This window comes from Brachycentrus maculatus, unplaced genomic scaffold (genome assembly GCF_059751285.1).
Source record: "Brachycentrus maculatus isolate JH-2025_06_01 unplaced genomic scaffold, ASM5975128v1 h1tg000315l, whole genome shotgun sequence".
Lineage (NCBI taxonomy): Eukaryota > Metazoa > Arthropoda > Insecta > Trichoptera > Brachycentridae > Brachycentrus > Brachycentrus maculatus.
In genome coordinates this window covers 3,094,714-3,109,876 of record NW_028281064.1, presented here as the reverse complement: position 1 = coordinate 3,109,876, position 15,163 = coordinate 3,094,714, and the positions used below count along the sequence as shown (strand labels likewise).

General features: G+C 32.1%; 2 protein-coding genes across 2 annotated transcripts; one reads left to right on the top strand and one right to left on the bottom strand.

Annotated features, from left to right (window-relative positions):
* The first annotated feature begins 4,588 nt into the window (after positions 1–4,588).
* Positions 4,589–7,265, top strand: LOC148304495 (uncharacterized). Its single transcript, XM_088268229.1, has 2 exons — positions 4,589–5,550; positions 6,969–7,265. The coding sequence occupies exons 1-2, from the start codon at positions 4,785–4,787 to the stop codon at positions 7,235–7,237; spliced, it is 1,035 nt and encodes a 344-aa protein (XP_088124355.1). The 5' UTR covers positions 4,589–4,784; the 3' UTR covers positions 7,238–7,265.
* Positions 7,266–9,427: 2,162 nt separating this feature from the next.
* LOC148304494 (SCY1-like protein 2) lies at positions 9,428–15,163 on the bottom strand. Its single transcript, XM_088268220.1, has 6 exons — positions 14,928–15,163; positions 13,005–13,840; positions 12,004–12,676; positions 10,972–11,191; positions 10,376–10,567; positions 9,428–10,298 (listed from the first exon to the last, which is right to left on the bottom strand). Exons 1-6 carry the CDS (start codon positions 15,052–15,054, stop codon positions 9,794–9,796), a joined length of 2,553 nt encoding a protein of 850 aa, XP_088124346.1. The 5' UTR covers positions 15,055–15,163; the 3' UTR covers positions 9,428–9,793.

Sequence of the window (15,163 nt, the reverse complement as noted above, 5' to 3'; positions counted from 1 at the left end):
ACAGACCAGTTATACTGGTCAAAGTTTGTAATTAGGAAGCAGATAGTGCTTGTACATAAGTATCAATGCAAAAGGATAACATATTTATAATTAATTGCAATATGAACAATTTGAAATAGTTATCACAACCGATGGAATCAATATTGAAAAACATTAGTAAAATATCTTTCATTTAAGAAAAATAAAAAATAAATGTGTTCAAGCTAATAAAACATATTTTCGTCGAAGGAAATGGCAATAATTTTGTAAAACTTATAATAAATATTGCTATTAGTATTATAATATAAATCAATTAATTAATTTAAAAAATACTCCTGTACGTATGATGACTTTAGCATGATCACCAAAACTTTAGTAGATATATAGCGTTCTTATTCCAAAATGCTAAAAAAAATATTTAAGTATAAACGAATTTAGGGTAAACCGTAGTTATATACAGGTCATTAAGGTTTATAGTGCTTGTAGGATAATACATATTTTATTTTTCAGTACAAAAAAGAAAATGCACTCTTTTTCTTAAAAATGCGCTATGTCCTCTCAATCTTAAACTGGAAAAAAACGCCAAAATATTTTTTCCTCTTTTTCTGACCCCAATCTACACTGAATGGTGAAAAGGATATTGCTTCCAATTGATGTAGTGTTAACATCAACATTTTATCATGAAAACAAGATTCTGTGCTTCGAGTACCAGTTTAGGGTTTCATCATAATGTGTTTTTTTTTTGTCTTTTTGCACGATTGAGAATCGACCTCGGGGCACCAAGCATGATAGTCGAATGAGCTAACCAGTATTCTACAAAAGCAAAAAAATAATTCATAATAGGAATGGCAATACTAGTTTTGAAAAATTGTTTCAAGCATTTATGTCTAGTAACTACCCGGAAAGCAGACCAAATTTTATTTACAAGTTTGGTTGCTCATTATTGCCAGCTGAAAATCAGTAGATGTTAAATGTGCTGGAAAAACACACAAATGAAAAAAGAAGGAAAAAAAAACATCAACCGTTCCCCCCACAGCTGTCATTCATTTATATTTTTTTATGAATTGGCTCCTTTTTTGTTAAATAAGCATATTCCATAAATAGTATTTAATGATTTTCAAAGTATGTTTGATCAAATTCATAAAACTGCTTTAGAAAAATCTGTCAATTTACTTGTAGTACCAAGTTAGAGTACTTAAAGGTTTACCCTATTTTCATATCCTAATATTACTGTACAGTTTCACTTAAAGTCGCATATTTACTATGATTGTGAACAAGTAACGCTCTGCGATTGCTACTTGATTATAGTCAAGATTGCTCCGAGTGTGAAATGGTTCGCGCTGCGTCAATGGCAATCTGTCTCTAATTGAACCAACATCAACCTCATATAGCTATGCAGTCTGCTCATATATTATGTGCAAGTGCACTCATAGGCAATGGCGTGATCAATGTGTAGTGTGTAGTGCTTATACCTTGAACACTGTGGAGCGCGCTTGTTCATAATTATTGCAAGCACAACTGACAGTAGCAAATCTGCAAAGCGCTTTATATTCCCTTACTTAGCAGTATTAATTGATAATATAATATTGTTATATTAGGGACAAACATAATGTTGTTTAACATCTTATATTTGGTTGTATATTGATTATATAGCTCAGAACTCCCTATTTGCCAATTATACAGAGTAACAATATAAATAGGTTTTAGAGGAAAAAAATATCCCTGCACAGTTTTTTTCTGTTTTAAATGATGTCCCATAAATTAAATAATGTATTCATCGAAAATATTTGGTTTCTGTTCAAAATGTTAATATCCAATGATTTATTTTATTATTATTTTTTAATACAAATACTTACGTAGTTTTATAAATTTAGGATTTATAACGCTTCAGTATTACAATGTTTTACTTTTTACTAAATTGAGAAAGAAATAAAGGCAATAAATGTTTTACATGTTGCTATTTAGGTACAACAAAAAACATGGTACGTGAATGAGTCAATTTTTGTAAAAAAACATTGATTTGGTGTTTTTTTTTGTTACGATCGATCTTCAAAGACATCAAAAGTCTAACATTGATCCCACCTGGAAAGTCAAGAAAAATTTTACAGTATATGTTCTAGTAGCATAATATGGTGAAAATATGTTGATTTCTTTTTATTGGGAAGAATTTTCAACACTCCATATTCATTTTCAAGTTATTTTCATTGTTAACCTTTTTTGTATTTTGTTTGCAGTGTTCATTCCTTTATCAAATTTTGAATATGCCCATGTCATGTTTCTTACATGTTACACTGGTAATAAAATGTGTATAAAAGGATTTAGTTATATTTTTTAAAATTAGGTAATATAATTTTAATATTGATGGTTTATTATAAATAATTATTAGGAGCAAATAAGTTTGTTGTTGTTTAACTATTATTTTTTATTATAATTTTATGTTTGTTTTAAAGTACACCAGATTAAATAAATTAGCTTAATATTACATTTGTGATTTAAATATTATAAAACATATATATATATATATATATATATATATATATATATATATATATATATATATATATATATATATATATATATATATATATATATATATATATATATATATATATATACATATATATATATATGTATATATATATATATATATATATATATATATATATATATATATATATATATATATATATATATATATATATATATATATATATATATATATATATATATATATATATATATATATATACATATATATATATATGTATATATATATATATATATATATATATATATATATATATATATATATATATATATATATATATATATATATATATATATATATATATATATATATATATATATATATATATTTATATATAATAGGTGAATATCACATTATCATAAAATAAGTTCATCCACGCTAAAGCGCAATAAAGTTTTTGCATGTTTGCAAGATATTTTAATAATAAAAAGAGATTTTATTTATCATTTGCTTTATTTTCTACCCTAAAAAATACCAAAACATTTTCCTCACAATTTTTCAGTAAGTCTTCTTCATTTGCCCCCCTTTCACATGTTAGCGGTGCATAAGGCATCACATCGCAATAAGGGAGCTTTAATCTTTTTATATGAAGAAAGGGGGATCAGTACTGTGCTTTTACAGATTTTTTAAAATCTAGAAGTGAAATAAGGATAGAGATAATATGGATAATAAGGATAGGATAAAGAAGGTATATCATAAAGGTAAGTAAGTACCTAACCAAATTCAAAGATAACATTATTTATTCATCTGGCAACACAGCTAAATACACCTTATTTTGCTGATAATAAAGGCGGGATTAATTTAAATATTTTGTACTATTAAGATAAGGTAATCAGATAAGATAGTACCACTAAACATTATGAACAAATGAGATAATACGCTCCCTAAAATTAGTAATGTAACACAACAAATTGCAGCACAGTGAAATGGCTCAAGCACAAGTAAATGGAAATCCAGTGAGAGAGAACAGACTTAACATTGATGATGTGGTTTCTTCACAACCGGAGCTTGGCCCGAGTCCTCCAGACGGTGGATACGGCTGGATGATTGTTTTCGCTGCACTTATTGTCCAGACCACCATTTCCAGCATTATTTCCGCATATGGCGTTTTCATTCTTTACCTGAATATGCTGGAGGAATATGAAGAAAACGAAGTGTTTGTAATATGGGATCATTCGCGATCCGCATCTCGGTCTAACTCCATCATTCTCATTCCAATATTGATGACAGTATTTTGGTTGCTCCTTGAACCTTGGAGTCGAACGATAGTTTTAATTTCAAATAGACCGCGAGTGGTTTCTATATCGGGAGCGATGCTGGTAGGAGCGGGAGTCATGTTGTCTAATTTTTCCGTCGAATCTGACGAAAATGACACCATTATCAATGTTTTCTCTGGGATACTGATTGGTAATATTAACATTTGTTTATTTATTGATTACATTCATATAATTTATACACATTTCATCTTGAAATTTCAATGATTTGTAAACATAAAATACTAGCATTCTCTCCCAGCTATTTATATTCATGATTTGAATTGTATTTAATAAGTTTTGTTTGTTATGAGTAGTTATCTTAATAAATAAAAATGTGAATGCTTGTTTCTTTAAAATCTTGGATTTCCTAAAGTTGTTCACCGATTGCTTTGAACTTTTGACAAACATTGGATTGAAATAAACACATCTTTTCATCTATCTACATAATTAAAAATGTTACAGATGACAGCGATAAAATGTTTTCTTTTGTTTACCGCAATGGCAGCGTAAGAGCATCACACGTAATATTAAACATTTCTCATGGCAGACAGGGTGCTTCTTGACAACTGCTGTTACTTAGCATTTTCAATGTTTTCGAGTTTTGCATTGTTTGAAGGATTTAAAATATTTCATTACTTTACAAGCATTATGAAATTATACATGTTAGAATTATTTCAATTTTCTTTCTTCTCCATTTAACTAGACTGACTAACATCTACATATTTCCTTCAACCTTATATTCTCCAACTCTGGTCAGAAGATTCAAAAGGTGTAATCTTTTTACAGGTATTGGTGCATCGCTTACAACACAACAAACTGAAATTCTCCTCAAACACTATTTCAGGAAAAAGATTGCAGTCGTAGAAAAAGTTTACAAAACAAGTATTGGATTAGGGAATGTAGTAGTACCAACGGTAGTCGGAATATTATGTGCACATTTTGGAGCGAGTCTCAGTCTAGTTATCTACGCGGGACTAATATTGCAGCAATGCTTTATCCTCATGCTGTTTAGCCGCCCAGTTTACATTGTAAAGGCGCTTCAAAAGAATTATAAGATACTGAACGACGCAGCAGAAGACGAGGATGAAGAAGTGTATCCGTCGGGATTCGAAGCGAATGTGGAAAGGAACAATCAATCGGAGAACACAACAAACAATAATAAAGAACAAGACACAAATACCGTAGAGATAGCAGAAGACGATGATCAAGATGAACATGTGATCGGGACATTTAACAATGCAAATACGACGAGAGAAATTTTCGCGATCCATTCCCCAGTGCTTACTAGATACGAATCAACGATTAATCCATTCGGGTCGAATTTTGTGAATGAATGGGATAGAATAGACCGTATCACGGAGCCGCAAGACTTGTATAGAGAAACTACAATAGCTACCGAAGCGGGAGGCGATAATGTATTCGTTTACGAACCTCCAAGCACAAATCCAGCAGGAACCACAAGACGAACGGCAAACACGAAAAAGAATTTCATAATCTTCCTTTCGGTATTGAAAGATCCAAAATTCTACGCTTATACGCAAGTACTTCTGACTTTGAAATTCTCATTCCTCGTGTTTGGGGTACTGTTCCCCGCATACCTGTCTCAGCAGGGCCCTCACATGGAGTTCACGACAGTGATTGAAGTCATCGTAGCCATGTACCTCGGATCGACTTGCCTGACCATTGTGTCTGTATTCTTCACAACTGTAGTGAGTGAAAAGTTCTACATAAGGCTGTTTAACATGATTGGCATGATTTCTTTTATCGGTAAGTTAAAAATACTATAGCAATTAGATGCATTTAATGAAAGTGTTCAAGTTGATATTAAGCAAGATTTTTTAAAATTTGTAAAAAAGCTAATATTTAAAAATCACTGAATCAAGACTGAAAGTATCCGAATTGGTATTAACTGAGATTTTTTTTAAATCACAAGACAACCAGTTGGTAGTATTCTTATGAATACTTTATTTATATTTTTTATAATTACTGATTTACAGATTTGTAAAGAAATGAGGGAGATATATATGTAGCCAACATACGAAAATGATAAATTAAAATATTGTTTTGATTTTTGTATATACAGAGAATCTTAAAAAAAAAACTAATTGATTGACCAACTAACCATCGCGGCGTTTCTCCACAGCAGTAGGCAGAGAGAAAACAATGCCATACCGTATAGCAAACATTGTCTCTTTCACATTTATGCATATCCTCATACATACCCGCCAATTATTTCGACTCCTGACCCGCCCGCTTTCAAGTATTTGACATACCTGATCATGCGAAACTTTCCTCGGTCTTCCTCTGCTCCTTTCTCTTTTTATATGTAATCATTTCATATCTAAAGTATGTTAAGTGCGATGATTCTTCCCGAGATTTTATATAAATAAACTAGCATGTACCTGGCATGCGTTGCAATGCCACTAAAAAAAAATCTTTATTTGATTCTTAATAAAAAAGACTGAGTACCTACTTTAAAAAAAAAAGTTGTCATTCATTGATAATTTTATTCCGAAATCTAATTCTGTTTTTAAACAATGGACACAATGGTGTTTATTAAATATGACATTTTTAACTCACACATGCTTACAGTTTCCTATGGAGTTTTTTTGTGGTTTAAATACTTTTCGCGTATTGTCATGTGTTTGTTTTAATTCAGTGACCTTCGCGAGGATGTAATGAAGATATTTTGAAAGTTTCAAACATTTACTTTGCTCATATCGCTCACTCCTTTCAAGAACGTCATATATAAAAAATCGTCAATTTTCAGTTGTGCGTGTTTTCGGAATGCCCAGAAAATGTACTTTATCCCAGCAAAAGCGGCATATTTTTAACTTAATATTTACCCGCTACAGGGCACAAAGTGTTATTTTTGCATTTTGAAGAAAATGTATTGTTTAATTATTTTTTGAATATACATGATATTTTTCAAAAGGAGAAAAAACATTCAGGTTTTACCTAAAAAGATCTGTTGCACAGTAAAAAGTTCAATAAGTGGCTTAATATTTATTTTTAATACATTTCATTATATTTTTAAACTTTAAAAACGATCTCCTGAGATATCTAGTTTTTTGATTTATGACGTTCTTGAAAGGAGTGAGCGATCAAGTACAAACAAACAAACAAACAGATATGACATTTTTATACATACATATATAGATACACTAATGATCCCTTTTTTTTAGCACTGTGTAAAGTGGAATCCCAAAGTGTGCGAGTTTTCTTGGGAGTATTGGCAATTTACTCGACAAACTGCATATATGTGGCGCTGAAACCCATCTACAACAACATGAGCACGGACTTCAATTCGTCCGTCGTCTCCATTGCATCAAACTGGATATGCGCATTTCTTATACTATTTATTATGCTTATCCATAACTACACATACGAAACGCTTTTCATATTTGCAGGATGTATGCACTTTGTATCAACAGCTGCGACACACTTTTTATAGCCACGCTATAATCTAGATTTATAACGCATCCTTAGCATAAGTTTTTATTTTTATTTTAATAAAATATTTTAAAATGATAGAATTTATAATTTATTATTCAAGAAGTCCTCACTTCTTGACCAGGATATGAATAAAAAATATAAGGTTTTTTTATTAATAAAATAGCATTTAACATGTTACCATTAACTTGTACCTGAAGCATTAGATTGATGACTGGAATTACACTTTGATCAAGACGTAGTGTAAGGGCCTTTTGAGTAATCTTTATGCAGTAAAAAAAAATATATACATATGTATATATTTATATATATATATATATATATATATATATATATATATATATATATATATATATATATATATATATATATATATATATATATATATATATATATATATATTTACATATGTATTTTTTTTTCGGTAACTTTAACATTCGATTATTAACCCTTCCCTTACGATGTTAAAAACTTCCGCGCGCTCCGGTGATATGTATTTTGTACACCACATGAGAATGTGGTTTAAAAATGGGAAAAATGTGAATATTCCTAAATGTTGCTTTTACTGACCATAGTTGAAGATGAAATGTAACAATTTTGTAATGTTAGCTCTGATAATTACCTGAAAACGAGAAAAAAAGACAGACATCGTTAGTGGCCGTTATAAATGGCGTAGTGTGACACGACTGTCTCGCAAGACGATCTGAACACTACTGGACTGGCGGAGTAAACACGTTACGACATGCGACATGCACGAATACTTACAAAGCACGCGCACACACAGAAACGTTTGTGTATTGGTGATTTTATTCCCAATTTTTTCACAAATCATTTATTTCTGTCGCTGAAAATGGATAGCTTTATATGTATTATAATACTTTCATGTGATACATAATTATATTACGGAGGAATACAAAAATTCTGAGCCCGTATCTATTATATTTTATATTGATATTCTCATTTGAAAAGTCGAGTTTTGGTAAATACATATCACCGAGAGGGGAAGGTTAAAAAGTCGAGAAATAAAGTTGAAGTTATATTCGATACAAAGTTAAATCAGTAACTTCTGTAAAGGACTGTTAGCCAGATGGAGTTGAATATCCATACTCGTATGTACTAAACTAAAAATAGATCTTTATTTTTTGTAGTTTTATTCAGCTGACTAATATAATGATAATTTTTTAAATCATAAGACTTTTTATATCAATTAAAAACAATTTCGAATCTTGTTTTTTAATACATTTATATGTTTTAGAATGTGGTATTATTTTATATTAACTTTACTAAAACAAATTGTGGTAGGTGTTTAAAGAGATAATTAGAGAAATATTCAAAATGAGGCAGAAAATAAGGCATCATTAATTTGACATCACCCAATATCTTCTTCTTCTTCTTCATCTTCTTGCTCAATGCTGAGCGTCGTGGTCTTCTGGAATGTCAGGCACTTGGTGCACAAGTCCTCTCCATTCTTCCCGGTCCTGGGCCAACTTGATGGCAGCGTTTAGCGAGGATCCGGTTAATTCCTTTATTTGGTCTGTCCATCTTGTTGGAGACCGTCCTCTTGCCCGCTTGCCTTCAACTGTACCTGTTACTACCAGTTTTTCAAGACTCTTCTCGTTCTTTCTGGCGATATGCCCAAAGTAGGACCGAATCCTTTTCCTGCAAGTCGTGGAGAGTCTTTCTGTCACTGACAGTTCGCGGAGAATGGAGACGTTTGTGCGTCTTGCAGTCCAAGGAATGCGCAGCATCCTCCTCCAGCACCACATTTCAAACACATCCAGCATATGTCTTTCCTTTTTCCTCAGTGTCCATGTTTCCACTCCATACAGCGCAATGGAGAACACAAGAGATTTCACTAGACGGGTTTTCGTTCTCCTCAGTATGGACCGATTTGATTTTAATCACCCAATATGAGAAACAATAAATAAAAACCAATAATTTGTTTAAACATTTTATGTTTTAATAATACATAAATTAATTTACTCAAATACATACGTGTTTGGTTATAGGTCAAATTAAAGTACATAGGACTTAAATTAAATAATTTTCTTTGATAATTTCAAAATAATCTTTAGAACTTGGAATGGCAACACAAAATACACAAAAATATTATATTTCTTATTAATTAAATTCATAATGACTACAGACCTTGTCTTAATACATATAAGAGTGAGATGGACGCCTATATATATTTTTTTTTTTAAAGAATTTTGTCAATTTTAATACATTTACCAGCATGTATAAAATTCAATTAAAAATGAGCTACACACCTTACCATATTACAAAAATTATAATTTTTAAATTTCAGTGCACTTTTAAAAATAAATTAAAATTTAGTCAGTCACTAAAAGGTAAAAAATATTTTACGTTTTAAAATTAATTATAATATTTTATGTTTTAATTGTAAACAAGAAAGCCCATAAATTAATTAGTAATGATTATGTGATATATATATACACAAATGTAAATGATATTATCACAATATGATTTTATTATAATCTAACATTATTCCATAGAAAAATAGACGCTGGAATGAAGTGAGAACTTGGCTACAAAATTATCCGAGTAAATCCATGATATCATTATTCGGATTTGAGGATAAATTATTGCCAGTTGGAAGTAACGGTTGTTGGGTAGGAGATTTGTTTTGGAACGTGCTCGGAGAAGTCATCAGGCTGTCCAAAGCGTTCCAGCTCTTGGTTTGATTGAGAAGAGGTTGCTTGGTTTGAGTTTCGTTGCCAAAACCCAAGAGATTTGGATTCATAGACATATTTGTAGTATTGGAAGTGCTCCATTGATTTTGGTTATTGCTATTAGACCAATCTTTCAATGACATCATGCTCTGGACGGGGCTGGTGATGGTATGGTTGCTAGGGGAAGATACGGCGGCAAATGACATTGATTTTTGCGGTGTTATCATCTGGTTTATATTCGACTGCATAAGACTCTCCGTTAGATCCTTCGGTTTGGGCGGAGAGGTGATAGTCGGTGTCCGTGACTGAAGGGGAGTGACGGACTGCAGGTGTTTGAATTTTTGCATCGTTTCCTGTTGCTGAGCAATCCTGCGAAAATAAAATAGTGTAAAACATATTTTTTTCATTTGTTTGGCTTAAATAGACAAGAAATGATGGTCACTAACCTTTGTTTGTCTTGCATGGACAAGGATTGTGTCCCGTTGGAGTTGGGGAAGCCACTATCACGAGGTTTCTCCGCTGCTTGGTTAGCCTTATTCACCGAATCTAACGCTAATCCAGAAAACATGTCTCCCACTTGAGGAGATTGGTCGGGTACCAAAGGACCTACTGCTGCTGCTAAATTTGCTTCAAATGCTCTGAAAAAACATATAAAATTCTAATACATACTCCCAAAAAAGTGTAACTTTATAAGTCAATTATAACTTGATACATCTTCTATTTCAAGACTAATTAATACTTAGTTTTAAGGAAGTTGATTTTTGATTCGAAACTGATTGACATTATAATTAATTTAATAAAGTGATTTCATAGCAACTTTATTTTGTAAGTTAACATATATGAAGGAAACTCACAAAGTGCCTCAAATATGAAATATACTCTATTATATCAGTTAATAAAATGAAATACAATGAAATGAGGGTCCATTAGTGGCAAAAATTAAAAAGACTACAAATTTTATATATATTTTAACAACTTTGTTTGAAATTTCTATATATAAACATGAAAATAATGATTCAAAAAATATTGTGTTGAAACTAACTTTGATTCATTATGAATTGAATTGAGCTGCTCCAGTTTAGTTCTGTGTTCAGTTTCAACTCTGTTCACCATTTCCTTTACCAGACCGATGAGAGCATTGAATTGGTTGAGGGTTAGGCCATTCTCTATACATAGCGGCATCAGGAATGGTAACACCTTGGTGGCCATGACTTCCTTTGTAATACCAAGCTTTTTGTGGCTCATTGCCAATTTGTAAACACCTAAAATCATAATAGAGAGAATCAAAATCAAAATGTCAAAATAAAGAACAAGAGACTAGTATTATTATTCAAATTAAGGCTTATGTGGGGATATCAAGTTGACCGAAGAAAAAAAAGGCAACCCTGTCTCCGGGTTATAGTAGTTTTTGGCAGAGCTTTTCTTTCACTTTATTATTAACCTTGTTCTGAAGAAATATGTTTATTGTTTTTAACGAACTCAGTTTATAAATAAATCAAATAAATAAATGAACACAGTAATTTTGTTAATGTTGTAAGTTTATAGAAAAAGTAAGTTTCAGCAGATCTATCCGCCTTGAACACACCATAACTAGTATACAAATAAATATATTTTGTGGAGATCTAACAATAACTTAAGCCGGAATAATTGATAGCCCGCAACTTAATTTTCTTTGGGCCTAGGTAACATTTAACGTAATTGAATTAACGTAATCAATATATGTATTGAAAAAATAAGTTTTTCTTCAAAATAAATATACGGTTTTGAAAAGAAAACGGTTATTGAAAGTAAGGAGTTAAAAAAAAAATATATATTTTTTTTTTAATATAAATTTAATTTAATATACATATTTTTTTAAAATGTGCACGGGTACATGTCGGCTCTTCACACAGCCGGTCGTATACTGAATTGTATGTTTGAGCATACACCCTTAAGTTAAAATGAAACAAAAGGAATATTTGGTTTTTAAAATAAACACCACCCTGCTTAGTGTTTTAAGTTTTGATTTTTTAAACAGGAAAAAAATATATATTTGTATGACTAAACAGAGTTGATATTAGTAGTGAAATATTACCGAGAATTCCCATCAGAACTGCCGGCTCCCTGGACGGAATAGCGGGTAATAATGGCAGAACTTCATCCAAAACTAGCCATTTATCGAGATGTTCTAATAATTTACCAATACAGAGTAAGCAGTTCACTCGGACTGATAAGTAATTGGTCGATATACACAGCTTCTTTATTCTAGGCAAGAGGGCATTCTTCATAGCCGGGAAGTCAATGAGCGACGCAAATGTCGGAATGACAGACAAGCACAATTCTTGGATTTGCTGCGCATCGGATTCTAGCGCTCTGTACAACATCGGCAGGACATCAGACTTAATTTCTTCAGGCGGCGTGAATTTCAATAGCAGCTCCATTTTCTGCATAAATATGAGAAGTATCTGGATGGGTTCTTGTATTGTCATGACCGGTTTCAGTGAAGGCAGGATGTGTTTAATAAACTCGTCTTTTGTGGAATTTTCAGCTATCAGAAGCACATTGGGAAGTACAAACGGCACCATGGGTATGTTGACGAATTCCTTGGTGAGGCACGGTAAAATGCGGTAAATACAAACTCTGTGCGGCAGTTTCTGAATTATCTGCGGTAGGCCTTTGAAGAACTGTGATTTTTGGAGATTGTCCCATTGGAATAAGGAATCTAAATAATTTAATGTCTTTACGCCAACGTCTTCGAAATAAGGTATCTGGAAAGGAAATATAACCACATCAGAAAAGAAAAATGTGGAAAAAAATTGTTAGGTAAACATCTTCCATTTTAATTTCAAGAAAACTGACCAAAAAGAGAATTATATAAATTCAATGAATACATAAGTAGAATACTAAAAAATGTTTTTTTAAATATAATGTCTTAACAAGAATCGGCGAAACAACTGTCACAATTTATTTTGTAATAAAATACAATTTAGTAGACTCAAAAAATGTGTGTTTGATTTTAAGATTTAATATGTAAATTAAAATGGAGTTCTACAAATTAAACGCCAAATCTATAAATATATTTTTTCAATAACCTACCTTAATAAATTGATGTGGATCGGGTCTTAACGCTGGTGTAGAATTCAGCATAAGTTTGACATAGTCACGTAAATTTTCATTAATAATATTAAATTTGGATGACGGCAAATGTTTAAGAGTTGCCAGAAACTTTTTACACTTTGAAAAATTCTCTTGGTGCGACGCAATCGGCAACCCATTTGGAGAATGGAGGCTGTAAATGACCATTCCGAGAGAGAAGATGTCGCTAGCCGGACAGTGCGTCGCCGCGATGGCGCATTCTGGAGCCATGTAATCTAGATTCGGTTGAGAGTGGGCGTGCATGGCGGGGCAATATTCAGTAAACGGCCATAATGGCGTTACACTCGAATTATTTTGAGATAAAACACAGAAATCAAGCCCGAATATCTTCCAAGCGCCTTGTTGGTTTACGATGATGGATTCCGGACAGATGTTCTTATGGAGAAGCTTCACATCGCTGTGGAGGAAAGCCAGACCTTCCATAACTTGTAATAAACCGTATTTTATTTCTATTTCTAAGAATTTGTATTCGGCGATATGTTGCGGAGTCGGTTGAGGCATGTTATCTGTTCTTCCTAGTATGTTGGCGAGGCTTCCGTACACGGGTTCTGTAGCAAAGGCGAGACTTTCGCGGCTTTCTTCTAAAGGATGTTGAAGAGTCAGAAGCTGAGGGTGTCGGAGCTTCGTCAACTGAGTGATTCCTCTTTTCAATGTTTCTAACATGACTTCTCTGTCACCTTTGCTCCATCTGTCCAAGCTTCTCTTCTCAAAAACAAATATGGACACCTCTTGCTTTGTTGACTTTTTGAATCCCTTGTAGATCTTCCATTGGAGTCCTGCAAAATAAAATAATTGAAACAAATGACTCAAAAATATGTTAATTTAAATATCTATCTACTAACACATTGTTTGCGGGAAACGCTTAAAAGCGTATTTTATATACTGATTTGCTTACTTTTGCCAAAAAACATTGTAAAGATCGTAATTGGGTTTGCGATTACTTGTGATTAGTATACTAATTAGGGTTGGGTTTGATGCAAAAACTGCCTGACGAATGTGTTGATAATTTCCTATGTCCTTTGGATAAAACTAATATTATAAGGTAAAATTCTAAAAAAGGAAAATACGATCTGCAAGTTTTTGTCTAACAAATACAGTAAAAAAAAAAAATGATCCTCCATAAATATTATGGCAATGGTGCAAAGGGCACGATATCGCATTAACGTCATTAATAAACATAGTTTAATACTGATTATATGAAGGCAGGATGATCAGCCCAGTGCTCCAGAATCTAGGAAGGAGTGGAACGTATTTTATGGGAAACTGATGATGTAAGTGAAGGATATTATTAATATTATATGGGAAATGATACGGAGGAAGAATAGAAGAGGAAAAGAAAAATAGCAGCAATGGCTGGGGAGCTTTGTTTTTAATAATGAACCTGCAGATTGGTTTGGATTGGCTTGTGCTTTTGTCCATATTTCTTCGGACCGGTGCTCTTGATCGGTGGGTGAACACGTTGCGCGTAAATTCGATCACGCTAAACTGTCGTAGTCGTTTTCATTTTTCTAAACCGGACTGTCGGACGGTGAAATCCCGTGTAGTGGACAAACACCCAAAGTCTTTCTCAATTGTCAGTAATAGTTACGAATTCTGAACTCTACAGCAGCGAGATAAAACTATATAAATATATTTGATTCTTATGTTTGATACCATATGAACCATAGAGGCTTTTACACTCCACCAAGGTATGAAATATAGAATAAAAAAATCATTATGTGAAAACAGCTGTTTTGTTTTTATCTGACCTTCAGCAAATAAAATACAACCATAGGGTATATTTATCAAAATGAGAAAAAAAAATTTAGGACCCGTGATTAATTCCAAAAATATTTGTTCATTGCACGGGCTTTTTTATCTTACCTGGACCAGCACTACCTATGTGATATGAAGCCTCAAATTCTCGAGTGACTGGATTTCCTGGCAATACACTCGATAACTGAGAGACCGTGTTGGTTACAGAAGAATAAAGTTTATTTATAACGTCCATTTTTACTAAAATTTAATCATTAAAAGGCAAAGTAAACAATTCCGGTTAAAAAATCATTTATAACAAAAATTTATGACTATTTATGACACACCAAATTTGACAATTGATC

Excerpts from the sequence above, each read along its gene's own strand:
- LOC148304494 (XM_088268220.1), bottom strand. The coding sequence starts at position 15,054 with ATGGACGTTATAAATAAACTTTATTCTTCTGTAACCAACACGGTCTCT. Across the intron at positions 11,192-12,003 it reads AGTTCTGATGGGAATTCTCG|GTGTTTACAAATTGGCAATG; the intron begins GTAATATTTCAC and ends TTATGATTTTAG. Across the intron at positions 10,299-10,375 it reads TCCATGCAAGACAAACAAAG|GATTGCTCAGCAACAGGAAA; the intron begins GTTAGTGACCAT and ends TTATTTTCGCAG.
- LOC148304495 (XM_088268229.1), top strand. The coding sequence starts at position 4,785 with ATGCTGTTTAGCCGCCCAGTTTACATTGTAAAGGCGCTTCAAAAGAAT. Across the intron at positions 5,551-6,968 it reads TGGCATGATTTCTTTTATCG|CACTGTGTAAAGTGGAATCC; the intron begins GTAAGTTAAAAA and ends CCTTTTTTTTAG.